At 61.5% G+C, this 27,269-nt stretch overlaps 1 protein-coding gene across 6 annotated transcripts in view; it reads right to left on the bottom strand.

The window, feature by feature from the left end:
* The window catches only part of LOC309602018 (ankyrin-1-like), a 41,020-nt gene that overhangs the window by 5,128 nt on the left and 8,623 nt on the right, over positions 1-27,269 (bottom strand). For 4 of the 6 annotated variants that reach the window (XM_082335295.1, XM_082335298.1, XM_082335299.1 and 1 more), the window contains 39 exons: positions 25,577-25,678; positions 19,995-20,093; positions 18,796-18,894; positions 17,983-18,081; positions 17,684-17,869; positions 17,447-17,545; positions 16,759-16,857; positions 16,307-16,405; positions 15,668-15,865; positions 15,486-15,584; positions 15,026-15,124; positions 14,665-14,763; positions 14,277-14,474; positions 14,003-14,101; positions 13,816-13,914; positions 12,524-12,721; positions 12,201-12,299; positions 11,697-11,795; positions 11,278-11,376; positions 11,081-11,173; positions 10,814-10,886; positions 10,405-10,428; positions 9,402-9,504; positions 8,972-9,119; positions 8,660-8,757; positions 8,348-8,572; positions 7,774-7,928; positions 7,384-7,595; positions 7,078-7,282; positions 6,795-6,891; positions 6,195-6,423; positions 5,917-6,042; positions 5,711-5,830; positions 5,408-5,492; positions 5,073-5,147; positions 4,370-4,501; positions 4,031-4,177; positions 1,799-2,351; positions 890-1,148 (listed from right to left, as the gene is read on the bottom strand). In XM_082335295.1, coding sequence (XP_082191421.1) covers positions 890-1,148; positions 1,799-2,351; positions 4,031-4,177; positions 4,370-4,501; positions 5,073-5,147; positions 5,408-5,492; positions 5,711-5,830; positions 5,917-6,042; positions 6,195-6,423; positions 6,795-6,891; positions 7,078-7,282; positions 7,384-7,595; positions 7,774-7,928; positions 8,348-8,572; positions 8,660-8,757; positions 8,972-9,119; positions 9,402-9,504; positions 10,405-10,428; positions 10,814-10,886; positions 11,081-11,173; positions 11,278-11,376; positions 11,697-11,795; positions 12,201-12,299; positions 12,524-12,721; positions 13,816-13,914; positions 14,003-14,101; positions 14,277-14,474; positions 14,665-14,763; positions 15,026-15,124; positions 15,486-15,584; positions 15,668-15,865; positions 16,307-16,405; positions 16,759-16,857; positions 17,447-17,545; positions 17,684-17,869; positions 17,983-18,081; positions 18,796-18,894; positions 19,995-20,093; positions 25,577-25,678 — 5,427 coding nt within the window. Of the gene's footprint in view, positions 1-889; positions 1,149-1,798; positions 2,352-4,030; positions 4,178-4,369; positions 4,502-5,072; positions 5,148-5,407; positions 5,493-5,710; positions 5,831-5,916; positions 6,043-6,194; positions 6,424-6,794; positions 6,892-7,077; positions 7,283-7,383; positions 7,596-7,773; positions 7,929-8,347; positions 8,573-8,659; positions 8,758-8,971; positions 9,120-9,401; positions 9,505-10,404; positions 10,429-10,813; positions 10,887-11,080; positions 11,174-11,277; positions 11,377-11,696; positions 11,796-12,200; positions 12,300-12,523; positions 12,722-13,815; positions 13,915-14,002; positions 14,102-14,276; positions 14,475-14,664; positions 14,764-15,025; positions 15,125-15,485; positions 15,585-15,667; positions 15,866-16,306; positions 16,406-16,758; positions 16,858-17,446; positions 17,546-17,683; positions 17,870-17,982; positions 18,082-18,795; positions 18,895-19,994; positions 20,094-25,576; positions 25,679-27,269 lie in introns of those variants that run through there. The other 2 variants (XM_082335300.1, XM_082335296.1) reach the window with 2 other exon arrangements.

Below are 27,269 nucleotides of genomic sequence, written 5' to 3'. Positions count from 1 at the left end.
GGGTCTGAGCCCGCCGCTCAGAGCCCGGCCATGCTATTCGGCTGGGACGGGCAAAGCCCCCGGGGCAGGAGCAGCCCTGCGGGTCTGCAGCCTGGCCGGCGCGGTGCCCTGGCTCTGCGGGAGGACTGCTGTAACCCTAGCTGCCGCAGCTCAGCTGGCCGTGGGCGGTGAGAAGGGAGCGGGCAGGTGGGGCGTCCTTTGCGCTCACAGCTTCTGTCAAAGTCATGGGGCCAGGACTGCGACAGCACCACCCGTCCCCAGCCAGGCAGTAACCGGGACAGCCCTGTCCCCCTTCTCCGTCGGCTCGCCAACAACCTGTCTTCCTGGCTTTGGTGGGAGGGCAGCGTGCAGTCCCCCGTCACGGGACAAATGAAGCCCCGGGCAGGAGCCACGGGTTTGAGGTGTCACTGGAATTGCGTGTGACTCGGGAGACACGCGCTGCAGAGCTGCGCAACCACCTGCGAGCACGGCCGTGCTGCCGGGATGGCTGTGCGTGCCCTGGCCAGGGAAAGGTGCTTGCCCTCACCTTGTACCTGCCGGCTCCGTGTGGCCGTGGCAGGATGCCCACCACCCAGCCTGGCCCCCAGACCAGCTCTATTTCTGGCTTCAGCAGGCTGTTGGGCCAGCAGCCAGGGCAGATACTCAATAAGGAAGCAGGCAGGGAGGCTGGCTGGGTTATAAATGGAGGGCAAGAGCTCAGGTATCAAGCACAGCAGGCTATTCTGGGCCCAGAGGCACCCCCAGGGGCAGGGGCCAGGAAGCGTGCCAGGAGACTTGTGCCTCTGCTAGCACCCGGTCTGCCCGGCTGGCCGTGTGGCAGGCTCAGGAAAGGGCTGTCCATAGGGTCTCCACCTCCTGCGGGGCTGGGCACCCCTGCTCTTACCCTCACCTGCCCAAAGAAGCGGCTGTCTGCCTCCTCCTGCCAGCCGCCCGTGGGGTGCTGGGGCTGCCAGTCGCTGTCCTCTGCGGAGCTGACCCGCATCAGCTCCACGGCTGGCACCAGGACCTGCTCTTGCTCCTGGCCCTGTGCCCCGGAGGCCGTGGTGTGCATCGGGAGCAGCCTTCGGGTGACCCCCTCCTGCCAGGAGCCCGCTGTCAGGTCCTGTAGGCAGGAGATAAAGGAGCCTTCTGCATTCCAGTCCCTCAGCCTGGGCACCGGAGAGGGACAGGGACAGGGAGAGAGAGACAGAGAGAGAGAGGCAGTCAGCTTTGCCGTGGAGTGCTGCACCCTAAGCACCAGCCTACCTCCGGCGGGCACGCCGGTACAGCCTGCACCCCGCCAGGCGCTGGGCTCCCCGGCTCATGGCACTGCCGGGCGCCCGGCACAAGCAGCACAAAACGCAGATGCACAAAGGGCACAGGCCTCCTCCCTGCCACGCTCCCTGCCCACCCCACAGCCTCGCAGCCCGGCTGTGAGGGTCTAAGGCAACACTGTGGAGCATTGCTGGGCTCTGCCAGGGACACCTCACGGGACCAGCGCCACTGGGAACGCAGGAGGACGCAGCCCAGGCTGAGATGGCTGCGGTAAGCACAACCTACATGCAGGGCCTGGCTGTCTGCCTGGGGTCCCTCCCAGGTGCTCTGCAAGGAGCCCCCCAGAGCATCTCCAGAGAGGTGCAAGGCACCGGGACCAAGCCACTGCTCTGTCTGCCAGGGATGCCCGGGCTCCAGAGCCGGAGACCAGCAGAGAAGCAAGCAAAGCTGGGAGATTATAGCAGCCGGCTCAGCACAGGGCAATAGCTGGCGAAGCAGTTCTGCTCCCCTCCCACGGCCACCCCGGCGCCCCAGGCTGCAGTACCTGTCTGCGCTCTTCTCCATGACGTGGCTAACGGTAGGTGACGCCGTGATCCTGGCTTGCACCTTCTGCTGAACTGAAACAAAAGAGACTTCACTCTCCGGGTCCTGCTCCCCGGTCCCTGGCTGGCGATCACCGGCTGGCATCTTCCCCTCTGGCCTCTGCCCCTCCTCCTGCTCTAGAAGGTCAATCAGGCCATTCATGGCATCTGAGTCCACTGTGTCATCCTCAACCAGGTCCATAGAGCCCATGGGGTCTGGGCCATGCACGTCTGCTAGAAGCTGCCCCGGGAACCGGCCTTCGCTTGTGGCGTCCGAGTCCTCGGCCTTGCTGCACTCCAGAGAGGAGTCCTCAGCAGTCACCAGCGAGGGGGTGAGCCCCGAGGACCACACCTGCATGTCGGACATCTCCATCAGGGCGTCCTGCTCGGTGGCAGCCATGGGGATAGCATCCATGATGGCCACCTCATTCCAGTACTGGTCGGCACGCAGCGGGGATGGCAGCGTGTAATGCAGGGAGGCGGGGGACAGCAGCTCGTCCTGCAGCGAAGCGTAACCTATATGGGCAGACAGAGGCGACATCTCCAGCAGCCGTCTCACGCACACACAAGCACAGTGGGGCGAGAAGGGAAACAGCCTCTGGGAGGGTGCCTGCCCCAAGGACAGCAATGGCCATGCCACAGACCCCAGTGGCTGGGCTGAGCAGGGCTGCGCTCACAGCAGCGGCTGCCTTTGCACGGTCCCTGCAAGTGCTGCCGTGCTGCCCTTCGAGTCCTGGGGCTGGTTCGGGCAGGCCCTGGGGCTGCCCACTCCCTGCGGGAATGACTAGCCTGGGGTCCACACGATGCCCCATCCACACTGCAGGACACAGTGCCCTCCTTGCTACCCTGCTCCATCAGCCCCCGGATCCCTGCCCACAGCCCCCATCCAGCATCAGCTGGCTGACGGTCAGCCTGGAGTTCGGGTGGCCAAGTCTGGCAGGCACTGACTCCCAAAGTCCACCCCTCTCCACAGCACAGAGAAGCAGGCTGGAAGTAGTTCCATGAGCAGGGAAGCATGGCCCTGGTACATGTCATGCAACCCCAAGGCCCTGTGGGATGCAGCCAGGGCCCTACAACCCTGTTGGTCTCGCCGGGGCTACAAGCAATTGTCACGTCCTCATCAGCCAGGGCCACGTGCACAGCCCAGGCACACCGATACGGACTACAGACAAGCCAGGCACTCCCACCCATGCAGGTGGCTTTACTCAGCCTTTTTCAGCTCTGAGCCACTAGCCCTCCTTTTCCACCCCCAGAGATCAGCAGAGAACCTGTTCTGCTCCCCAGGCAGCCAGGGGTTGCTAGCCACAGCTGAGGCATGGGGGACAGCTGGGACCCCCGGCAGAGAAAGGGCACCTCTCCCCTGTGCGGGTGCCTGGCCAGGGGCAAGCAGTGCAGGGCCAGCGAGGGAAGGAGCGCGGGGCAGTGCAGGAGGAGAAGGCCTGGGGTGGCCGCCTGCAAGCACGACAGCCATGAGAGGGGCAGTCCCCGGTGAACATGCAGTCGCTGGAGCAGGACGCGGCTCCCGGCGGCCTCAGCTGAGGTGGAGACAGTGGAGACAGGCAGTGGAGGAAGATGAGAGAAGGAGAGGCCAGGAGGAGCTCAGAGGCAAGAGGTGACAAGAAGTGACCCACAGGAGTGCCCGCACCTGACGGTGCTAGGTGGCATGTTTGAGAGAGCAGAACAAGGGGAGAGACAGAGAGGGAGAGAGCGATGAGCCAGTGCTGCACGGGCAGTGCCCCAGTGCAGGGCTGCAGCAGCACCAAGCCCTGTCCCTGCCCGGCGCGCCAGCTCCCCAGCAGCACACGCTGCGGCTGGCTCTGTCCCCAGGCCCAGGGACGCTCTGCCTGGGAGCCAGCCCGAGCGCACCGCCGCAGCCGGACAGCCAGGACGCTGTGAGCCCCCCGGCCACGGCTCAGCTGGCACAGCCAGAGGCACCTCTCGCTGGCATGTCGGGATAAGGAACGTGTGTCCACCCCACCTGGGGAGCTTCTGAGAAAGCAGTATGGCAGGGCCAAGCTTCCTGCAGCACAAGCCCAGGTGAAGAGGCCACGTGTGTGTCGGCAACACCTTGTGCCCGCTGAGCTCCCAGCGGGCCACTGGCGCACCCTGGTCAGGCCAGATACCAGCCCCGATCTGTCTGCATGGACTCTGTCCCCGGGGCCCTCCTGCAGCCCCTGCCAGAAGCCGGGACTCACCATTCATCTGGGACGGCGAGAGGGAGTAGTCTCTGTCCATGTAGCGCCAGCTGCCCTTCAGGCTGCGGCTCTGCCGGCCGGAGCCCTCCAGCGTGTTGACAATCTCACTGCGGTCAATGTTTCTCAGCGCCGTGTACAGACTCTCGACTGCAGGGGGAAGCCAGTGTCAGCAAACTGGTCACTGGGGGAACACAGCCATGCCCCAGCACCCTCCGGGTGGGCAAATGCGCATGAACCAGTGACGTAAAGCCAGCCAGCGACCCCCGAGCATGCACACGCTGCTCTGCACAGCCAGCCCTGCCACCTCCGCGCCTGTAACAGGGCACTGCAGATACTCACTCTTGACACTCTTGCCCTCGCGGCTGACCCAGAGGTTGAGTAAGGCTAGGCTCTGCTCCAGCAGGGAGTTGGGGTTCTCCCCACGTATCCTGTTGATGTCATCCACCCCAAACTGCAGCTCACGTGCCAGCTCTGCGGGAGACACCACATCTCAGCATCACACCCTCTGGCGCCCACCACCAGCCCCCGAGCCAGAAAGACTAGGGATGTTGTGAAGGGCTCAGCCAGAGCCAGCACAGAATCCCCCACCTCAGGTACAACTGAACACGGCAGAACATGCAGGAGCAGGAGCTGGGACAGGCAGAGGTTGAAGCCCCTCTGCCCAGGCTGGCTGTGACCAGCGTAGCAGTGTCTCATGCTAAGGAGAAGCACGGATACTGCCGTTGGGTGTGTGGCTGCAACGACAGCAGCGATACGTACAAGACGGAACAAAACCCTAGCCTGGTATCTGTGCAAGTGAATGCATGCACAGCTGCAAGAAGGTTCACTTCAGTGCCACGGTATGCTCACAGTTTAGCACAAGAGCTGGGAGGCAAGGCCAGCCTGCCAGAGGAGCTAGTGCGGACTGCATGCATACCAACTGCATCAGGACCCAGCTCCCTGGACAGTGTAAAGCACATGCACTCCGCCCTGCAGCACGTTTCCAGCCTTCCTAAGTGCCAGCTTTCCGAGGAGTGGTGTGCATCCTCAGGTGTGGACTCACCGGCCCAGCTGAGGCCCAGCTGTTCTGCTATGTCGACCATCTTCTGGTCTGCCTTGTCCGTGCTGCTCAGAGAGCCTGGAGGAGAAGAGGGAGTCACAGCTTCAGCTGCGCAGGGCCCTGCACCAGGGTGGAGAGGGGAAAGGGGTGCTGGCTGGGGGGGTCCCGCAGCCCCGTAGGCACGGCACTGCCCTGCAGGCAGGACCAAGGAAACCCTCAGGGACAGGGAAGCTGCCACGAGCACGAGTACGACAGGGTCAGCCCAGCCTTTCCACCGGGCTTGGGCACCCCAAGCACAGGTGGTGAGCAGGCTTGAACAGTCCCAGCAGGCTGCGTACCGAAACTGGTCTCGCTTAGGATGCTGTATCGCTCCCGCAGAGACAACGGCGTCAGTGTCCTCCTCCGCTCCTCACTGCCGCTTCCCTGTGAGAGTGGGGACAAATCAAGGGGTCGCCAGCTTGAAAAGAGGGCAGCAGCTCTGCCCTGGCACCGCTGCTTTTCCCGCAGCCCCAGGGCGGCACGGCGTGGCCACGTGGAGCAGCTGAGGAAGAAAAGCTGACAGCAAGGGCTGTCTCCTGCACCTGGGAAAGGGATGGGTCCCCACCACCCCCTCCCAGAGGTGCCAGAGACCCAGCACTGACCTTGGTGCAGGGTGGGATGCTGATGTTCAGGTGGCAGAGCACATGCTGGAGGTCCTCATATTTCATGGCCTTGCGCAAGAAAGACAGGGAGCCGCTGGCTTCCCGGCTGCTGTCCCGAACCTGAGCACCGAGAGCCCGGTTAGGTGGCCTGGCACAGGGCCGGCACAGGGGCCTCAACACAGCCCAGCCCCGCACCCTGCCGTTACCTTGATGGGGATGGCGAGACGATTCTCCCGGAAGGACTGGAAGAGGAAGGTGCGGGGCTGAGTGGCCTTCTTGACAGGCACCAGGTTCCCTGAGAGCTCCACGTGCAAAGGCATCCCCTCCACCACCTGGCAGAGAGCAGAAAACAGGCTCAGTCCCTGTGCAGAGCTGCTTCTCCTGCCCCTGGACTCTCCTCCCTGGGCCAGGGCCAGGCATCAGTCTCCTCTGGCTTGGGCAGCCTTCTCCCTGCTGCCCCCCACGCATGCTGCTGGGGACAAACCTCAATGTCCCTGCTGCGGGCCACCTCGGTGAAGTTTTCATGCTGCTCTAAAGTCTTGTCAACCTTGTCGTCAGTCATACAGTAGCAGCGCAGCCGGCCTTCCCGTGCATCATTCATCTTGGCAAACACCACGAATTTGGCCATGTAGGGCACGGCCGTCAGCTCCTGGTACAGCATTGTGGCAAAGTGCACGGCCTCGGCTGTGCGCGGGCAGTCGGCCAGCCAGAACCTGCGGGAGGGCTGGGTCGGGGTGCTGCCGGGCACATTCCCCAGGGGCACCAGGAGAGCTGCCCCCCCCAACAGCAAACTGCACCACAGAGGGTGCCCCAGGAGCTCTGGGTACAGGAGCAGCCCCATCCGTGATGGGGACCCACCCAAGCACAAGGAACGGCCCCTTCCCTCTGCACCCCCAGTGTTTCTGACACGTGCCGAGGCAGCGTGGGGGTCTCAAGGCTGGAGGCAACTGCCCTGCACGTGGGAATGGGGCAGCACCACAACGAGCACAGGGGCAGGAGGCTCCTCCTGGTCCAGGCTGCACCCCAAGACAGCCCGAGGAGCAGCAGATGTCCCCAGATGAGCACACGCTTGCCCAGGACTCACCTGGCAGACACATTGGTGGTAAAGTTAGCACACTCATTTTCATAGGACAGCTTCGTGGTGCCTGTTATGTCTTCCCACTGGGCTTGGGCTGTCCCTCCTGCAGCAGAAAGCAAGGGTGAGCACCCTGCCTTTCCATAAGCCTGGGGTCTGCATCCCCCAGGCATCGCTCTCTCCACTGCCGTGCCCTGTCCTTAGCTGCCAGGAGCTGCATCCCGCTGAGGTGGCCCAGCCCGTCCCCACCAGAGAGCACGCTCGCCTGCGCAGCAGGGGTTGGCAGCCTCACCGATCACACTGCAGAGCAGGCGCAGGCTGGTGGTGTCACCCTCGCCGCTGTCTCGGGGATTGTCCTTCCAGGACGGTGGCAGTGGAATACGGAGGCCAATGGGGCGGTGGAATTTCCTCCGGCGCGGCTCCACCGTGACGATGGGGCTGAAGGTTGCCTGGTTCCCCAGCAGCTTAGTCACCAGCTCATCGGGCACGGGCTGCGCCTGCGGGCAGCACAACCATGGGCATCAGGGCTGGTTTCCCCTGAGCTGGGGCACAGCCTGGGTCTGCTGCCCACCCCTGGGCCAGGCTCTCCGGGGCTCACCTGCAGGGCCAGCCTCACTCTCTTGGTGACAGCAGTGTCTGGGAAAGTGGCCCGTACCATGGGCACCAGTGTGCTTTTCAAATACCCTCCCTCAGGGCCGATCAGATCGAAGTCTTGGCAAATCCGGGACATGACCACGAAGTAGAGAGGGAAGTCGGTGGTGATGATGCGGCAGACCCTCTTCTTCTCCAGCTCCTCCAGGCTCTCCAGCTCTGCAAGGGCAGCACAGCCATCAGTGCTCACACACCAAGCCTGCGGCTGTCACCCACCACCCGCTCCGAGCTGCACCGACCATACCATGCTCAGCCCCATCCCACCACCCAGGCCAGCCGCAGCCCTGCCTGTGGGGAGCTGCACGGTGCCGAGGCCCCGCCTGCCTGCCACGCTCACCCTCATCCATGCCGTTGAGCAGCTGGTCCATGTAGCTCTCCTCATAGCGGTTGCGGTGCTCCTTCCAGACAGAGCCATTCTCGCTGCGCAACACCACCAGCTCGCGGTCTCCGCGCCCATACGAGGCAAAGTGTGGGATCTCCACAATGACGGGGCTGCAGACAGCAGAAGAAGGGTGCTTGCACCTACATGCTGCCGCCAGGACACGCAGGCAGCAAGGTGGCCCTGGGCAGAGCACCTGCCCATGCTGTACAGCCGCCAGAGGAGGAAGGCAGGACTGCTCCCACCCCTCTCTCTGGGAAACAGGGCTCTGCGCCCAGCAGGACCGCGCTGGTCAGGGCTTTTCCTACGACAGCACAGCTGCTGCTCCTTTATGCCAGAATGACCCACCCCAAAAACATGCTGCGCCTGGCCAGAGGTGGGATCTCTCCTGCACCAGACCCCCAGAAGCAGAGATGGGCAGAGGTCTTGCCCCAGCTGGCAGAGACTCCAGAGGAGCCCAGATTTGTCCCCAGGCCTGAGGGACGGCCCCGGTGTGGGCAGCTCCATCCGCTCTGTTTCCAGCTGTGCTCACCTGAGGAACTGGGCGCCGGCGGGCCCCAGGGCGATGATCCGGCTGGCCAGACCCTCCTCCTCAGCCAGCTGCAGGGTTGAAGGCAGCTTTTGGGGCTTCACCAGGCGGCAGGTGATGCGGGTCGGCGCGGCGCAGGCGCGGGGCGGGATGACCACGCGCAGTCCGTGGTGCCGGCTGCCCCGCATGGAGCCGCCGCGGGCGTCCACCATGAAGCTCACCAGGAACCTGGAGCGGGCAGAGGCATGGGCAGGTGGGCACCTTGCAGCCGGCTCAGGCGCAGAGCGTGCATGTGCCGCGCGGGTGGGCACTCACCCTGTGTGCACTGGGCTGGCCACCGGGCTGATGTTATCCGAGGTCTCGGTGGCGGGGCTGCTGGGGATCAGGGAGTCCTCGTCGAACTCCTTGGAGGGCTGTGTAAGGCAGGGAAGAGCCCCCATGGGCACAGGGTCCTATCTGGGGATGCTGAGCCTGGCACTCCTCCACAGTCTCACAACCCTCCCTGGGCAGTCCCGTACCACCGGGTCCATCCCCACCACCCACCCCACATTTTGGCTCTGTGGTGATGGGGGGCTCCCCCCAGCAGGGAATGCCTGGGGTCCGTGGCAGGCTGTGTCTCATGCTCACCTCCTGTGGGGACACCGAGGGCGCATGCAGCAGGCTGACTTGCTCAGCTTCTGTCTCCACAGGTCCTACCTGCTCAGTCTCCTCCGCTCTGGTCACCACAGTCTCAGGTGGGATGCAGGGGACCTGCAGGACAGCTGGAGACTCCACCCTGGCAGGAGAAGGTAGTGACAGCCACAGAAGTGGCAGGCCTGGGCCCCTCAGCCCCTGGCCATCCCCAGGGATGGACATCCCCGAGCCACTGGACAAAGGCAAACTCGGCAGCAGACCCATGTCCTGGTGCAGGAACAACACCGACTAGCTTTGCCTGCTGTGCTAGCCAGTGGGGGCTCAGTGATCCGTTCCCTGCCCAGAGCCGTCCCTGCCCTGCTGGCATCCCAGGCTGGCCCCGCGCCCTGTACCTGCTCCCTCCCCACCATCCAGTGCCTCTTACGTTTGCTCCAGTGTCGTCGTGGTCACAAACTCCAGCATCTCCCTCTTGCTCTCCTGGTCCCTGGGATCGAGTGTCCTGGGCTTTGGTGCGATCAGCTCCTCCTCTGAAACAGAGAGCTGGCTCAGCATGCAGAGAGGCAGAAGGACAAGGGAGCACAGCCATCCAGCCCTTGCCCCCATCCCTCCTCAGGGCTGGAGCCAGGCCCATCTCTGCTCCCACTGCTGGTCACACACACTCGTCCCTTGGCTCTCAGGCAGCCACGGGGCGGCTTCGCCCTTGGCCATTTGGGGTCTGCTGGCAGGGGCAAGGCCCGTCCTGCGGGTCCGTGGGACAGGAGCTGTGGTAGCTGCCAGGAGCCTCGGCTGCTAGCCAACCCCTTTCCCACAGCACCGAGCACAGAGCCTGCCGGGGACACCCTGCCGTTGGATGCTGGGGACAGGAGTGTAGGCAGGGCTGGGGACACAGAAAGGATGTCCTAACACTGCCGAGTGCATCCGCACGTACCCTTTGGAGGCACGAGCCCAGCCAGCGCTGCCTGCTGGCCCAATTAATGTCTGCTAAGGAGTTCACCAGGGTTCAGCTCTCACCAGTGTCTCACGGGAGGGAGTCCAGCACCTCCCAAAGCAGGGAGAGAGCCCCAGTGATGGGGAGGGGTCCGCAGCAGCACGGAGACCCTTAAGCACTCAGGTTCATCCCTGCCCTGGCCAGGATGGCACGGGGCGGTTGCGGAGGGGCACCGGAGTTTGTCACAGAACCAGGCTCTTCTGCCTACCGGGGACAGGGCCTGGGGCCCACAGGGAGCCAGGCCCCCCCCAGCGGGGGACGGCCCCATTCATGCAGTCACACCACAGCAAGCAGCACGGACACAGATGGGCAGGGCGGGATGGCACTGGAGAGCACCAGCCCAGCAGCAAGGCTCAGCAGATGGATGTGGCGTGCGGATGGTTAGTGGCCATGGGGTGAAATGGGCCATTGAGCTGGGGCAAGGGGACACATTTCATACCCATTACTGTGACATGAGCAGTGCCTGCAAAGTAAGAAGAGGGAAAGGTGAGGTCTTGGTGGGAGGGAGCAGGAGCGGACCAGCTGCAGCCGGGGTGGGAGCTGGTGGCAGCCCGCGGAGCAGGGCACGGTGAGGGGCTCTGCACGCCCACGGGCTCGCTGCGCGCTGTCCGGGGGGCAGGGACCATGGACAGCTCCGGGCACAGCCCTCCTGCCTCCGCCCCAGCCCGGAGCTGCCGCCCCAGAGGCTGAGGGCTCCCCTTGTCCTCTCCGCAAGACCACTGCGGGGCCACGCAGCTCCCCCACCCCGGCCGGCAGGAATGCCGGTGCCCGTCCCGGGGGCTGGGGCCTGTCACGCTGGCCCAGCTGGCGGATCTCTGGGAGGGTGCGACCCAGCTCCGGCCCCTCACCTTCATCCTCCGACACGTCCAGAATCTCGTCTACAGTCTCCGGGAAGCTCATGCGGTGCTTGTCACCGACTGACTGCGGGAGCAGAGTGGAGTCAGGGGAGTCAGCCCTTCGCTGCACAGCCACCTGCAGCCCCCTCCTCACGCCCGGGCTAGGCACCCAGCTGTCAGCGCTGGCCCTGCCCGGCTGCGCTCAGCGGACCTCTGCTTGGCTGTTCCCAGCCCCAGCCCTCCTCCACAGGGTCCTGGTCCCAGTCCCCAGGGGCTCACCGGGATGTCCGTTTCCTCTGTGACAATCTTGAGCACGTCTGTGACGGAAATGTAGCCAAGCCTCTTTGCGATGGCCAGGGGAGTGGTGCCGTTCTGGGCAAGGAGGAAGGACTGGGTCAGCAGCAGCCACAGGGAAGCCCGGGCAGGCGCCCGAGCTTGCCACGGGGCGAGGAGGTGTGGGCGAGCGCCGTACTTACTGTGCTGATCTCATTGGGAGAGGCACCGTGCTTCAGCAGCAGTGTCACAACGTCCGTGTGGCCCTGCTGCGCTGCTTGGTGCAGAGGGGTGTAGCCCAGCTGCAGGGGAGGACAGAAGGTGCTGCCATCGGTTCTGGGAGTCTGCTGCCCCAGAAATGCCCCCGGGCCTCACGCCGTGCTTCATGCCTGGAGCACGAGGGCAGCCCCCTCCTCTCCGGGGTAAGCAAAGGGCTCTGCAGAACCCAGCACTTGCCCAGGGCTGTAGCTAGACTACAGCAGCTTCCAGCCATGGAGACAGGAGGGCTTGGAGCAATGTAGGGGGAGAAGTGGAAGCAGGGAGGGAGGCTAAGCCTTCCGCATCAACCTGCGTGCTGGTGCCCGGGGCAGAAGGGTCCTTGGAGCACAGGACATCTCTGTACCTTAGTCTTGGCATTGACATCAGCCTGGTGCTGCAGCAAAAACTTCACCAGCTTGATGTTCCCATAGTGGCTGGCCACATGCAGTGGGGTATAGCCCATCTGAAAGACAAGATCAGGTCTCAGCTTGCCCTCAATGGTGCCTCCTGCCCTTCTGGCTTGGGTGTGCTCATCCCATGGGCAAGCCCCCGTGGATGAAGGATGGGGCACGCGTGCGGGTGCTGCCTGAGAGCCCAGGACCAGGGCAGAGGGCACGCTGCAGACCACACCACGTTGTGCCTGGGGGTACAGGGGTGAGCTGTGGGAGCAGGCAAGAATCATCCCTCCAGGGAGGTGGGGGGGAAGAGGAGGAAGAGTCCCCAAGAGACAGACAAGATGGTAAGGACGCCTGCGAGAGGGGAGACTCTTGCACAAAGAAAAAGAAAAGCAGTGCTCCTCCTGGAGCAGGCCTAGAGGTGGTACCCCCACACGTTTTTCACCACAGCCATGGTCAATGCACTACTTTACCCTCGTCGTTGCATCCACTGTGACTCCGTGTTTCACCAGAACATCAGCAACCAGCACATGCCCCTCTTGGGCCACGAGATGGAGAGGAGTCAGGCCACTCTGCAAACAGAGGAGGTCTCAGCACAGTGGCAATGCCATCACTGCAGCTCTACCAGGAGAGACTCTAAGTCAGGCCTCCAACCTGGCAAACTGACCGACGCTGTGCTGTCGGCACACTGCTGCCCGAATGCAGGGAGGCACTGGGGCCTGGACTACCACCCTGTCTGCTACTCCCTGCCGGGGTGTTCGCCTCCAGCCTGGCAGGACGTGCCCGGACAACTTACCTTGTTGCCTAGGTCGCCGTTGGCTTGTTTGGAGAAAAGCAGTGCCACCATGTCCGCATGCCCTTCCTGGGAAGCCAGGTGTAGGGGGGTGACTCCCTGCACAGACTCCGCATTTGCAGAAGCCCCATACTGCAGCAAGCTGCTGGCCACCTCCATCTGGTTCTGCCTGGCGGCAATGTGGAGGGGGGTGTACCCGTTCTGCAGGGAGAGAGGCTCGTTGCAGTGCTCAGCCCCTGCCGAGCAGACCAGCGGGGACAGGAGGTGCCACCTTGCCTCTCCAGGCGAGGCCTGCCCTCCCTATTCGCCTCCAGAGCTCAGGGATGCAGGCTCACACCCGAACCAGCCCCCTGACAGCAACTAGCCCTGACGCTGAGGCCAAATGCCATTCTCCCAGCCAAGTCAGCACAGGGGTTTCAAAGACCACCTGCTCCAGGTTCGACTGGTATCGGTGGAGTTTTCCACACATGAATTTCTACAGCAGTATTCAGCCACCTGGAGCCGCAAGAGGCCAGGGCAGACAGACACCTCCTAGAACGTGTCTGGCTGAGGTGCGGAGCAAAACTGGCAATATGCAGGATTAGTATTCAAGCAGAGACTGCAGGGCCTTGAGCGCTGCCTTTGCTGCCACGCTGCAGGAACAAAGCAGCTGGCAGACACCCTCTGCCCGCGGTGACGCGCAGGCTGTCAGTGACGCAGACCACGGGGGATTGGCGCCGGTACCGGCTGCTCCCGATGCCTGCCCAGCAAGTCTGCCGGCAGCCTGCGCAGGAGGAGAGGGGAGTGCCAGATGGGGAGGACCGGCACCAGCAGCCACTTGTCTGTTCTGAGGATGCAGCTTCTGCAAACAGTGTGGAAACCAAGGCTGCTGGTCTGCTCTTTGGGGAGATGCTCCCCATGCTCTGGCAGAGCGCGGCGACTCTCACAAGCTCGTGGGTTTTCTGACTCACTGCTTCATAGCTGCGTGCAAACATTCGTGTGTGGTTTCCCAAACTGCGCTGCTCTGCAGGGCTTGCCATGGAAACACGTCCCCAGGCAACAGCCACAACGCTGCCGGCAGGGATTATCCCTGACATAGCCTGTCTGCCAGAACAGGGCGACCGCCCGGCACCCCTGCCTGCCCCACGTGCTGGTGCAAGGGCCGGGCAGGCGTGAGCAGCAGGCGCGGAGAGTGGCTGGTGGCGATCGGTCCCTTGTACGCTCCTCGAGCGTCAGGATTGAGGGGCAATGCTGGCCCCAGGCTGGGATGCCCTGGACACACGACACATCCCCAGGGACACCCAGCCCAGCCTCACCCAGGCCGAGCTGTGCGGGGAGCTCCCCTTGGGAAGCAGCAGCTTGACGATCTCCAGGTTGTTGTGGTGCACAGCCACGTGCAGCGCGGTCAGGCCGTTCTGGGGAGGGGAGAGGGCACAGACAGGTGAGACAGAGCCTCTCCCCATACCACACCACTCCTCCCACTGCCACAGGAGCAGCGCTCACCTTCCCTGCTGCATTGGGGTGAGCGTCATGTGCCAGCAGCAGCTCGGCCACATCCACCTTCCCGTACTTGGCTGCAACGTGGAGAGGGGTAAATCCTTTCTGAGGAGAAAGGCAGCCCGTCACAGGGTGTACAGGGATGAGGAGGAGAGCACTGGCGCATGCTGCGGCACAGGAGGAGGCTGCCCCTCCTGTGACAGGGACGCTGTGCCACCCGCCTGCCCAGCCTTGGCCCAGCCGGGTCACGCCTTCAGCGGCAGTGGCCACAGCAGCCTACCTTGGTCATGCAGGTCTGTGAGGCCCCCTTCTCCAGCAGGACCAGGGCCGTGTCCACATGCCCCTCTCTGGCGGTCATGTGCAGGGGCATGTGCCCCGCTGTTGTGGCCAGGTTGGGGTTGGCATTGTTCTCCAGCAGCAGTTTGACCATGCCGGTGTGGCCGATGCGTGCAGCACAGTGCAGAGGAGTCTGGTCATCCTGTGAGGGAGGCAGAGAAGCTGTTTTGGCAGACCTGGACCAGTCCCTTGCTTGCCATGCCGAAGGGGCGCTGGCCCTGCTCCCGCTGTTGCACAGCCCCTGGCAGGGCATGCTCTGGGTAGGTGAGAGCGAAGAAACCAGCACCAGCTGTTCCCACAGCTGGACTATCACACAGGTCCTCTCTACCTACCTTGGCCTTGGCGTTGGCTTTGGCTTTGTTCTGCAGCAGGTACTTTGCCACATCTGTGTGCCCAGCTCTGGCCGCCATGTGTAGGGGCGTCTCCACTTTCTGCACCAAGGACAGGATAAAGCGGTGAGGCCGTAGGAGGGGCTATGCCTTCCTGCAGTCGTTCCCCTGGTCTGAGCACAGGAGAGCAGTGCCCACAACCTTTTCTGGCCCCTACCGGTTCCTCCTGCCAGCACAAAGTGGCAGGGGGCACCAGGGATTGCTCAGGAGAGCAATCCTGAGAGAGCAGGACTCGGGCAATCCCCACCTCCTGCTGGACCCCACCATGCTGAGTTCCCACAGCCCCAGCCAGGGTGGGACTCACCACATTGGACACGTTAGGAGAGGCTCCACGCTGCAGCAGGGTCTTGACGATGGGGAGGTGCCCCATGAAGGCAGCCACATGCAGGGGGGTCAGGCCAGACTGTGGAGAGAAAGGGGCCAGGAGCCAAGATGGGGGCTGATGGCCTTGCCAACATCTCTTCCCACCCCCTTCTCCCCCTCCCCAGGGCATGCTCCAGCACAGAGGCAAACTCGGGGTCCCCAGCCTGGCTGAGGGGAACACGGAGAGCTGCTGCCTCCCTGCAGTCCCCCGGCCCTGTAGGGAGCAGGGTGTCGGGAGATGGTGCCAAGCTCAACAGGTCCTGAGCTGCAAAGAGCTCTAAGCCACAATGAAGAAGGTGCCTGGGGACCAGCAGAGGCAACAGGGCCATCATCCCCTGCAGCGCTGCCTGCTCTGCACAGGCAGCAGCAGGAGAGCTGGGGCTGGGCTGCAGCCCACCTACCTCGGTGACGGCGTCGATGGCGGCACCCGTCTTCAGCAGCAGCTCCATCACCCGGATGTGGTTCTTCTTGCAGGCGATATGGAGGGGTGTGAAGCCATTCTGCAGACGGACAGATGGACAGTCATCTGCGAGGGCAATCTCCCTCTCCCCCACCCCAGCCCTGCCTGCCCCTCCTCACTCACCAGGGCTCGGGAGTTGGGCTTGGCCCCCTTCTCCACCAGCAGCTTGGCCACCCGGTGGTGCCCGCAGTGCGCGGCCACGTGCAGCGGCGTTAGGTGGTCCAGGGTGATGTCGTCGATCTCGGCGCTGTACTGCAGGAGCAGGCGCACGCAGTCCAGGTGGTCGCCCTGCGCTGCCATGTGGATCGGCGACAAGCCGTTCTGCGACCGCGGAGCGGGGCCTCAGGGCTGGGCCAGGAGGGGAACCAGGCATCCCACCCAGCCCCTGCCTCGCTCCCCTGGCCACAGCTCTGGGGCAGAAGAGATGGCACGTTCCCCAGGCTGCTACCAGAGAGGAGCCCCGAAACCCCTCACTGAGACTTACAGGGGAGCAATGCCGAGCAGAGGGCTGCTGCCACGGGGCAGGCTGTCCCCAGGCCATCCCCTTCCCAGGGCTGGTCCCTTTGAAGCATGCAGCCCTCAGGCAAAGGGCTCCAGCTAGGGCCAAGGAGAAGGTCAGGAAGCTCCTTGCCCGTTGGCAGGCCAAAAACTCAGCCCCAGCCCAGCCATGGATGGCATCCAGCAACTGCGCACAGCTTGGTACCCCCTTGTGCTGCCCTGGGACCTGGCACCAAGCACAGCCCCCCAGAGTCCCATGGGTACCTTGGTTTTGGCTTGAATGGGAGCCCCGTGGTCCAGCAGGATCTCTGCGATTCGCACATGTCCATTGCGAGCTGCACAGTGGAGAGGGGTCAGCTCATCCTGGGGAGAGAGAAGGGTTCAAGGGCTCAGCACGGGCAAGGAAGGGCAGGGCTCCCCTCAGGCAGGAGAGTAACAGGGACTTTGGGCTTGTTTGCAAAATAAGGCAAAACTGAGCCTGCCCTCAGCCCCCAGGGCCCACCCGCTGCAGCCATGCAGCCTCCTCTCACCTCTACATGCACCAGCAAAAAAACAGGTCTGTCCCCTTAGTGCACCAGGGACCTTCCCTCCCACACCCAGCAAGAGGTTCACAGGGTACGCGCTGGGCCGTGCAGCACGGCAGTGCTCCCTGGACGCAAGGAGCTTGGGGAGGCAGATGGCCCGTGTACTTGCTGGTGTTTCAGAAGCCGTCTCACCTTGGTCCTTGTCTCTATCTGGGCCCCGCGGTCCAGCAGCAGCCGTACCATGATGATGTTGCCCCGGCGGGAGGCTATGTGCAGGGGAGTGATCCCATTCTGACAGAGGGAACGGCAGTCTGTTAGAGGGAGCAACCCCTTCTCTTCCCCCCGCGGGGCTGCAAGGAGGCACGGGGCGAACAAAAGACTGAAGGCAGGGGAGAGCTAAATCCCTGCCCAGGGCCGGCACAGGGGTACAGGTTGTTTCACAGGGTTGGGAGAGAGGGTGAGCAGCTGCTCCTGCCGGCAGGTAAAGGCTGAGGACAGAAGCTGCGCAGAGCTCCCAGGAAAGCGCCAGCTCACGGATTTGGCTGCACCCATGGGACTGGAAGAGGCACGCCAACTGCAGGGGCTGCAAGCTCTGCCCTGCAGCGACGGCACCAGCTTTCCCTCAGCCTGGACACAAGGTCCCAAGAGCTTCCAGGGATGCATGGCTGCATCCAACAGAGGGGAGACATACTAGAAAAGGCCCACGCTGGTTATTAATGGCAGCTCCCCAGACACGCATCGGCGTGCTACCTTCTGCATGGTCCCACCTCACCAGCGTACCCTGGCAGCTGCTGCTGCACCCACAGGGAAAGGAGGCACAGCATCCTCCTTTGGTGCTGGAGCAGGACCAGTCCCAGCAGTCTTCCCAGTTTGCACTCACCTGGGGTGTGAAGTTGACACTGGCTCCACGGTTCAGCAGTAACTGGGCCACGCTGAGATTCTCGTAGTGGGCTGCAATGTGCAAGGGGGTAAATCCAGTCTAGGGGAAAGAAGGAGGGATCAGCCCAGCCAGACACATGCTCCCTGCTGAAAGGATGGATAAATACAGCATACCAAGCTGCTGTTCTCCCTGGGGATGTGGGAAAGCTCCCGGAGACAGGATGGGAAAGCCACACACCTTGGAGAGGACGTCAGCATTGGGGTCGTTCTGCAGCAGCACGGCAGCTGTGCGAGTGTCATCGTTGCGGGCCGCAATGTGCAGGGCGGGCAGGCGGACCTTACCCTTTGTCCCATAGTTGATAAGGTGAGCAACCACGTTCTCATGCCCTTGCTGCAGAGCCACAGCTAGTGGCGTGAAGCCGTCCTGCCAAGGAGAGGCAAGTGAGAGGGGGAGAGCTGAGGAGCCATGGCAGCACCTGGCTCATCCAGCAGCAGCCCCAACAAGCAGGGCCCTAGGGCCCTCCCCAAGGATCTCACCTCTGTGGCTACGTTCTGGTTGGCTCCATTTTCCAGCAAGAACTTGACAACTTCCAGGTGGTTTTCCTGCGCTGCCATGTAGAGGGGTGTGAAGCCTTTCTGCAAACGCAGGGACACACACATCAACACAACTCTTCCTCGAGTTTCTCAAGCTCCTTGCAGACCTACCCCCCATCAACACCCACATCCCCAGCTCACCGAACTGGGGCAAAAGCATACACACTGTGGGTGGGAAAAAGGAAAAAACAGTGGAGCAATCGTAGAGAGCTGGAGTCCAAGGCTCCCCACATCCAGAAAGAACCAGGGGATGGTTCACAGCAACAGTCAGCCTAGGAGACACTGCCCCCCACTCACTGCCACTGCTCTCCCTTGCTTCGGGGACGTTTCTCCCATCAGGCAAAAGCTGAAGAGCTTGCAGCCCCACCAGGCCCAAGAAAGAGAGAACGAAGGAGGCACAGTGTGCAGAGCTGCAGGGGTTGCTGGAGACCTCATGGCTGTGCCAGGGAGGCATCGGCCGCGAGTCCTCCCGGGATGAGCTCAGCGTGCTTGTGTGTGCTGCCGTGGACTCCCTCAGCAGAGAGACCATGCTGGTCTCCCCATATCCCTCAAGTCCCCCCATATCCCCACCACCACTCGCACGCTCATCTTCTTTCAGGAGTCTGGCAGAGCAGCCCTTGGCCCTGCCCCTGAACAGGACTAGAGAGAAACTGTAAAGGGCTGCTGAAGTGCCCATGCTGGGCACAGTTCCCACCAGGAGGACACCACCATCACGCATCCTGGGGGCTTTTCCCGCTCCAGCCCAGGTCACTCTACCTGTGACTGCGCATTGACGTTGGCCCCGTAGTTCACCAGTTCCCGGACCACGTCCTGTTGTCCAGCCAGGGCAGCAATGTGCAGGGCTGTGTTTCCCTTCTGAAAGACACCACAGGGCAGCGCTCAGGGGCTGGAGCAGCCCAAGATGCCAGGGAAAGATGGGCCTGAGATGTGCTAACACACATGCAAACGGCGCAGCCGGCCGGGGGAAGCTGTGGGGCCACGCAGCCCTTGCTCCGTGCCCCATCTCTGCTACAGACCAGGCAGCTAACCCTTCACGTTTGCTGGCCAGCGAAGAGAGTGATTTCATCTTTCCCATGAAGTTACTGGCAGCAAAAGCTGTATGCACTGTCAGGCTCTGTGCATCTCCAGCACCGAGAGATGAGGAGGGGAGGGAGGATGGGGGAGCTGAGCTGGCAGTCTTCAGGCAAAACTGCAGTGTGCGCCCTGGTAGCCAAGGCATCCCAGCAGAGCTAAGGGATGATAAGCAGGCTGGAAAATGCAGACACAGGCTCTTCCGACTTGTGCCTTTGGGTGGCGTGGCAGAATGCCAGACTCCGCTCCGCGCCCCGAGCCCTGCCAGAGCACTGGGGAGGTGGCAAGCCAGGCTCCCTCCTGCTCTCGCAGCCCTTCAGACTGTGCTGGAGGCTGCTTATTTGTCTGTTTGCTTGTGCCATGGTCTCGCTTGTCACCGCGCAAGAACCACACCCCACCGTGGTGATGCAGGGAGAGACCTGTATCTTATTTACTGAGCACCAATGCTCTCCAGGCTTGCGACAGTGGTACCAAGGCCATCCCAGTGTTGCAGCACGCAGGGGCTGCCCTGGGGCTGCGAGGGCTGACTTGAGCCGGCAGCCAGTTCCAGGAGATGTGAGTAAAGACAGCACTAGCACATGTTGTGGCTTCTGTTACTCCCCTCTTGAGCTCACAGTGGCCCCCATGGGGGAGAGGCAAGGGTGGAGGGGAACCCCCCACCCACCTGGAGGTGCCCAGCACGGCTTTGACTGCGCTGGGATCAGAGCCTGGTCCCCAGGCACCAGCCCAGCAGCATTACCACCAGCCCAGCAGCACTGTCACCAGCCCAGCCTTTCCAAGGGCTGAAAGCAGTGTGATTCACTGCTCAGCTACTGCTGGTGTGCCTGGCAGCAATGCCAGGGCACAGAGTTGTGACTAATGTGACCAGACTCCTTTGTCCTCACCTTGGTCGTTGTCTCCAAAACGATCTCCTTGTGCAGCAGCTCCACCACCATTTTCACATGGCCCTCCTTGGAGGCCAGGTGCAAGGCGTTCAGCCCATTCTGGAGGGAGCAAAGGTGGGAGAGAGGCATTAGTCACCTGCTGGGGCTGGGGCTCTCCGGGGAACCCCCTGCTCTGAGCTCCCGTGCAGACACGACTGCGGGCACTTGGCCCATGCTGGCGAAAGTCCAGGCTGGTGGGAGCAGGAGCTGCCGCTTTGCCCTCGAGCCCTGCGCTGGCATCCAGCACAACAGCCGTGGTTAGGCTCCATGCTGCCAGGGCAACGGCATGCAGCTGAAGGCTGAGCCGCTGATTGAGGCTGGAGGTTTCTCCATGCAACCCCCGTAGATGATTTCCTACGGACGGGTGGCACCACAGCTCAGCGTCTGCGTGTTTGGCACCACAGGCACTGCTTTAGTCCTCCCTGCTCATGGCACATCCCTGATGGCAACTCCTGTCTTTGCTCAAGTGACTTTCTTTGGGGTGCCCCTCCCTGCGATCGCCTGCCCGCAGTCAGGCTTCTCAAACCTAAAGCACAGAGCTGAGCTTTGTGTATGGCCCGGAGCGAGGATGCACCAGAGCTGCTGGGTAAGTGTGCGTACAGACCTGAAACTTCAACATTTACACGGACAGAAGTGTAGCGAGAAGCTCTGCCTGGGACAATGATTTTGTCAAGCAGCAGCTAAATTTAATTCACAACAGTTCAGGAGCAACAGCCCCATCCTGCAGCCCATGCCCAGCAGAGGGTCGGCTTTGCTCCCTCGGAGTTTGGCTGCAGCAATGGGTGCCGAGAAAGCGTTGGCTGTGCCACTGCTCAGCTCTACCGGGTCCAGAAAGCTCCCAGACAACTGAAGTGACTTCTCAGGAACACCTCTGTGCGTGCCCCAGCTTAGCTCACCTTTTTGCTACACGTGGAGCCTGAGCACTAGGAGCAAAGGGCTGGCCAGCACCCTTTTAGCATCCCTGGGCTGTCGGAGGGGTCAGGCCGGTCAGCGCCCTAGAGGCTGCTGAGACAGCTTCTGCTCCGTTATTTCTGACATCCTCTTCTGCTTCCCCATGTGAGCAAAAGGGCTGGGATATTTGCTGACAGAGAGGTTAAACACTTGCAGGCAATTTCAGATGTCACTCTTCCCCCATAAGGCGAACTTCCCTTGTCCCTCTCTTCTCCCAGGTGGATGCACTATGTTTACTCACCCCTACGCAATGCCGTCACGTGGCAGAGAGATGCCAGCTCCCTGGGAGCACACAGTCCTGCCCAAGTACTCCACCTCCCAACCATCTGTTTCGGCTCCTGTAGATTACTGGAAGGTCACTGCACAGAATTACTTCATCCCCACCTGAATATAGGTAGGGGAGCAGAAAATGCCCGGGGAGGCTCCAGTTCCAGCCCTCAACACTCCAGTTAAACTTAGAACAGCTTCAAGAGTGTTACCATACTGGAAAAAGGTTTTCCACCCTCTGTCACTCCAAGCACCAGCTATCCAGGATCATAGTCAGAGTCACAGATTCTTTTACTCAACTCTGATTTCAGCACAAAGGGCAAAAACCTAAAAATCCAGAGGCTTCCTCAGCACACCACCTCCGAAGTCCCCTAGAGCCTCAAGCCCAAAAGGCCTGCTTCCAAGGGAAAATGAAGCGGGAATGCTGCAACACCCACAGAACAGAGCCACCAAAAGGAACCGCTCCCCAACCAGGCCTGGCTACACCGAGCCCATCACCTCCTCTGACCAAGGCACACCTACCCAGCCCCATACAGATGGCCACGGACACCCTTACCCTCGTGAGCTCACAAGTTGGCTATGTGGCCACAGGCACACACGCTTTTTCTCGGTTACACTCACGCAACAAACACCTGGAGCGCAAGACCACAGATGCTCGGTTGCTCCCCTCGGCACATACGCCTTTTTACGCAGGAGATTCATAAATAACCTTTTAAATGCTGAAAACCTGTGAGGAATCATTATTCTCTGGCCTTACAGCAATAAGCGCAATGTTTGCAGAAGATCGTTTCCCAGCGGCCCATCGATATTTCTGCTCCAGGAACAATACAGGCTGTTTTGCACATTTGCTTTGGCTTGATAGCCCATCTGACCCAAAACCGCCACAGGATGTGCTTAATTTGAAAGGTGCTGTATTCCCCTCACTAAGTGCCGCAAATGCTTCCCAGAAATCCCAGTCGCTGGCTGTCAATGCGACAAACGCAGCCCTACAGAGCGGGACTTTGCACTTAGCCTGTACCAAAGCAGGTCCCTGCCCTGGACTGCCCACCAGAGACTATCTCAGCTCCTGGCACCCGTGAGCTAGCACAGCGCTGTTCCCTGCCGGTGAGGGTCCTGGCAGCAAGGGGTGCGCATCCGCAGGCCTCCAGCTCCTCACGGATGAGATGGGAGCATGCGGGAATTCGAAACGCGAAAGAGGTGGATGATGAAGACACCGATGCAGATGGCAGCAATGAAGGGGATGGAATCGGCAGGATGAAGATCAGATGGCATGTCAAGGTCTCTGCACTTGAGTAAGAATACAGGGCCTGTGGGATAGGTCTGACCACATATATCCCTCTTTATTCTATACAGGACATGTGAGGTTGGACCTTTCCCACAGGTCTGATATTCCTCAGAAGGAAACCCCAAAGTGCCATCTAACCTCAGGGAGATGGCAGGAACCAGTGCAAAGACGTCACTGAAAGAAGTGCCTCATACTGTTGTAGCCACATGCTCCCGTCAAGGTGATAAATCCCCTCACCAGCACCAGAAATCTGGCTGGAAACAGGACTCGCAGCCAGTCAGTGGAGACATCTGATGACTGACCGTCTCGCTGGTTGAGGAAGGAGTTCAAAGCCATCGTCTTTAGCGTGTGGCTGGGTCTCCCTGTTTTAATTCTTTGCAGAGCCCTCTCCAGAACCACATATTCCTCTGCACTAGAGTGGTACAGGAGCGGTGGACGTAGAAATCCTCCCTCTGCTTTTAGGCTCGTCATCGGAAATGCGTGAACATCCGTGGCGCGCTCTGCTTGCGGAGCCTCCCATCTCGGAAGGCACGGGCCAGCGTGGCCAAACACAGCCCCCACCTCCTCTTGCCCCTCTCCTCCAGACACCCACAGAAACTGTCAGGAGGGAATTCTCCGCTTGTGAACAGGCAAAGTACGGTGATTTTCCCCGCCAGGCTCTGCTCCAGCCTCATACACAGGGCACACACGACTGTGCCGCACGTGGCAGCATCCCCAGTCCTTCCTGGAGAGGAGGGTGGCACAGACGTGGGAGCAGGATCTCCCTGCTCCTTGTGACTCGCTTTCCCAGAGGTCTGCAAGCGAGCAGCGGGTGCATTAAACACCTCTCTGGCTCTGCTCATTTGTAGCTAAGCGTTTGGAAGCAGGAGCAGCGTGACTGCTTCCAGCGACTAGCCCGCTGCTGTGCCTCAATTACAGGGGCTTCTGCTCCCCCAAGAGAGATTAAGGGAGCAGTAGCTGGGTTTAATGACTGGGCCAAATTCTGAAATGAAGCACAGCAACTTGGAAGATCCTGCCAGGTGCAAGCACACGATCTGCTCAGCGCCAAGTGCAAGCCAAGTCCTGCAGCCCAGTGCTAAGAGCGTGCCACATGGCCTCTCCTCTTTCCAAACCCTGTACATCTCCAAAATGGTTACGGGGTCAGAGCCCCTAAGCCACCAACAGGGCCCCATGGAAAAGCTCATCTTCAAAGGACTCTGAAAGTGAAAATTTTCTACCTCTTCTCCCTACAAGACCCCTCTGATCTAAATCCCATATGTCCCCACACAGCCCCAGGACAGAAGTCTTTCAGAGTATCTGGATGCTGATTATGAACTAATAATCCAGATAATACAGTGATGAACAAAATGAGCATCTCCTGAGCTTTCCCCAAGCCTCATCTGGTGTCCCAGAGAGGAGAATGCAAGCTGCAGCGTGCCCCAGGGGCCTGCAGAAGCCCCGCATCCCTGCACGGTACCGTCAGTCAGAAAAGGAGACGGTGACATTTCCTGGGGGAACCCGTCTGCAGCGACTGCGCTGGCCACCGCAGTGCACACAGCAGGAGCTCTGAACTACGCTTGGTTCGGGGACTTGATACTGAACCAGGTGAAGGTACATTTGTGCTACCTGCTGAGTCAGCCTCCCCAGCGTCACTGCTGCTCTGGAAAGCAGCTGACAGCGCAGCCTGTCTGTCCCCCCTGCTCAGCCCAGGCCCCCTGAGTCTCTCCCTACAGCACCTACCCTGATTCAGGCTGAGCCGCTCGCATTTGGCAGCTACACAGATACAAAATGTTCTGTCGGTTCTGCGCAAACCATTCCTCCGTGCCTGCAGTTCTCCTTTCCTGGGGCAGACCTGTCTCCGCTCTGCGCGAGGAGGGGCTCCACCTGCCCAACATCTCCCAAGCCACCAGGACTGGCATTTTGCGAACATCCCCTGCTTGCGTTAAGCTGCAGCTTCTGGGAATCTGAAAGCTTGAGCATTGCAGGCAAGGGAAATATCCCCAAGAGCGATTCCTGCAACGTCCCAGCCACTGGGCCACACTCTTCACAGCTATCTGCTCTGCCCTCTGATAACCAGCTGAGCCCCTTCCAGCTGTCCCAGTTGCTTGTTGTCACCCTAAAGGAGCCTCAGATCTCCCTCTCTGCTTACCCGCTAATGTCCTTTGCTACGCTCCAGGCTCCCCAGATCTTTATAGCTATTGCTGCCCTCCCTGCCCCAAAGACAACTGGTCCAGGTCTGCCTTCTGGTTAGCCCTTTTCCTCCCCAGCATAGGACCTTTTTCCACCCAGCTCAGCTGTGGAAGCCTCCCCAGCAAGGGACTGCTCTCACGCTGCAGTCTGCCCTGCGTGGCCTCTCCCCTGAGCTTAATTCTGGCTAGGAGCTCCTGTGCCAGCTGCCTGGCACAGGCAGCGACAAGGGGCTGCGGGTTGCCTGCAGCCTGGCAGGGGGTGGTGCAGGTGAGAGGAGGATGGGGTCTGCCGGGACACTCAACTCTGTACCCCAGGGATCCCCCCACCGCGCTGGCAGTCATGGCTCTGTGTTCTGCCAGGGCGGTGCACACCTACCCCGCAGCCGGGCATGCCACAGCTCTGGAGACACATGCCTGGAGACTGCACGATGCCTTGGCAGAGCAGACCATCCCCAGGAAATCACCACCGCGCAGCAAAGTTGCCGTTGCACTCCACCTAACACAGCACCTCTTATGTCTCACCCCCAGACGCTTTATCAGGAGCCAGGCACATGGGGCGCAGGAGGGGAGTGGGGTCAGGACAGGCAGCCTCTCCCACAAAGTTTTTAAGCTTCCTCTGCCAGGGAACTTACTACCAGCCAACTTACACTCTGCTCCGTGGCAGGTAGGGCTGTGGGATCAGGGCCGGTGCTCCCAATCGGCTACGCAGAGCAGAGCAAGCGAGCAGCCGTGGGGAACCTCCCTGCCTCCATCCTACGGGAGCAGCGTAAGGCAGGGGTGCAGTGACTGGTACCGGGCCTGGGGGAGCCGCCGCCTGGCACGTTTTCATATGCACTAGAGATGGAACCAGAAGCCCTGTGGGTTTCACCTACCTGGTTACAGGTGTTAATATCTACCCCATTCCTGAGGTGATCCAAGGCTTTGTCCAGGTTCCCGGATCTTGCAGCTCTCAAGAAACTGGTTGCAGCATCGGCCTTGGGGAAAAAAGAAAAAGCATGAGACTCAGAGTCCCCCTGTTCTCCCCCGTCACCAGCACAGGGCCAGCTCTTCACTCGGTTGCAGAGAACATGACTGCAGAGAAAATGACTACAGAGACCAGGCAGAAAAGGCAGAGGCCGGGCAGGTCAAGGTGGGAGCTGCTGGGACAGAGTGAGGTGCCCCAAATCAGACAGGAGGAAGCAGGGCTGGGACCTGGACTTGGAGTGAAGAGCATCCAGATGATGGGGCAGGAGAGCCACGCCAGGTCTGCAGCTCCTCCCGGCACCGCGGGCGGGGTAGGGAGGAAGCTCTAAGGGGTCTCCTGCAACCATGGCAGCCTCCCCTGGCCCAGAAAACGCCTCTGTGTCCTGGCTGAGAGACTGCAGCGATGGACGAAGCCCAGAGTACCGCTGTGGTGAGCCCACCCCTTCTGTCCTCCAGAAACCTCTGGGTAGCCGTGACGGTGGGTTCGGTGAGCTCGAGTACCGGCACCAGGGACAGTGACCCCGGCTGAGCACCCCGCAGCCAGGAAAGTCACAACTCAGACAGAAAACAAGGCAGTGCCTCCCTGCACCGCTAAAACACAGCCACCCCAGGCAAGGCACAGCAATACTTCGAGCAACACTATTTAGCAGTGTAAGGCAGCAAATGAAGACCATGGGCTGGCTCACCAGAAGCTGGAGAACAACAGGGTGGAAATGGAGTGATATGGCTCTGCGAGGCTGGGACCTTGGACCAGTAACTACGAGCTGGTGCCTGCCTGCTAGGTCCAGCCCAAAGGGCTCTCTGCAGCAAAGAGCCATGAGACATCCATGGCAAGGGTGCAGGACACCCTCCTCTGCCTCCAGCTCCGATAGAAAATCAGAACCACTTGTACCACTCACGTTGGGACAGACCCAGGGTCACCCTGTGCCACGAGAGCCTGCATCCCGCCATCCCGGGCCATCCTGTGCTGCCACGGCCTGGCTGCGGAGGAGCACCCAGGATTAGGAAGCTCCTGGACAGGAGCTGGAAGCAGCATGGCCGCAGAGGACAGCACTGGAGGCAGACCTAGGCAGGATGATGCACCACATGGGTTCAGGGCTCCTCTCTTTGCAGCCTCAGCCATTTGAATTTGGACTTTGGAGCAGCACAACTCAGCTGCCTTCTGCTGTCCTCCATCTGCCTCCCCTAGCCCATCCTTTCTGCCTGACCCTCCTACCCCAGAGAAACATAGCCACGTCCTGGGCCCACCGCCCTGCGACCCCCTGCAGAAGGAAGGCCCACAGACAGGGTGTCCTGGCCCCCGCTGTGCCGGGCGCACCCCGCAGAACTCAGCCCCGGGCTCCCGCAGCAGCGGCCGGGTGCGACGGCCCCTCCTGGGGCAGCCCACGGGGTCGGAGGGACAGGCGGTGGAAGTCAGCACCACCGTGCCCTGTCCCGGCGCGCAGCCTCCGCGTGCGGGGGGAACACGTGCTGATTGCCTGACCTCCTGTGCCAGCTGGCTCCGCTTGTTACCACCTCAGAGGAGAGCCCTGTTCATCTGGGAAGAGCCCCCAGATTCACAGCAGAGCTGCCGGCTTTGTGGAGGGCTGCGAGCACGGAGGA

Source organism: Platalea leucorodia, assembly GCF_965183815.1.
Source record: "Platalea leucorodia genome assembly, chromosome: W".
In the NCBI taxonomy this organism is placed as follows: domain Eukaryota; kingdom Metazoa; phylum Chordata; class Aves; order Pelecaniformes; family Threskiornithidae; genus Platalea; species Platalea leucorodia.
Note: the sequence above shows the minus strand (reverse complement) of the source record. Positions and strands in the feature narration are given on the sequence as shown.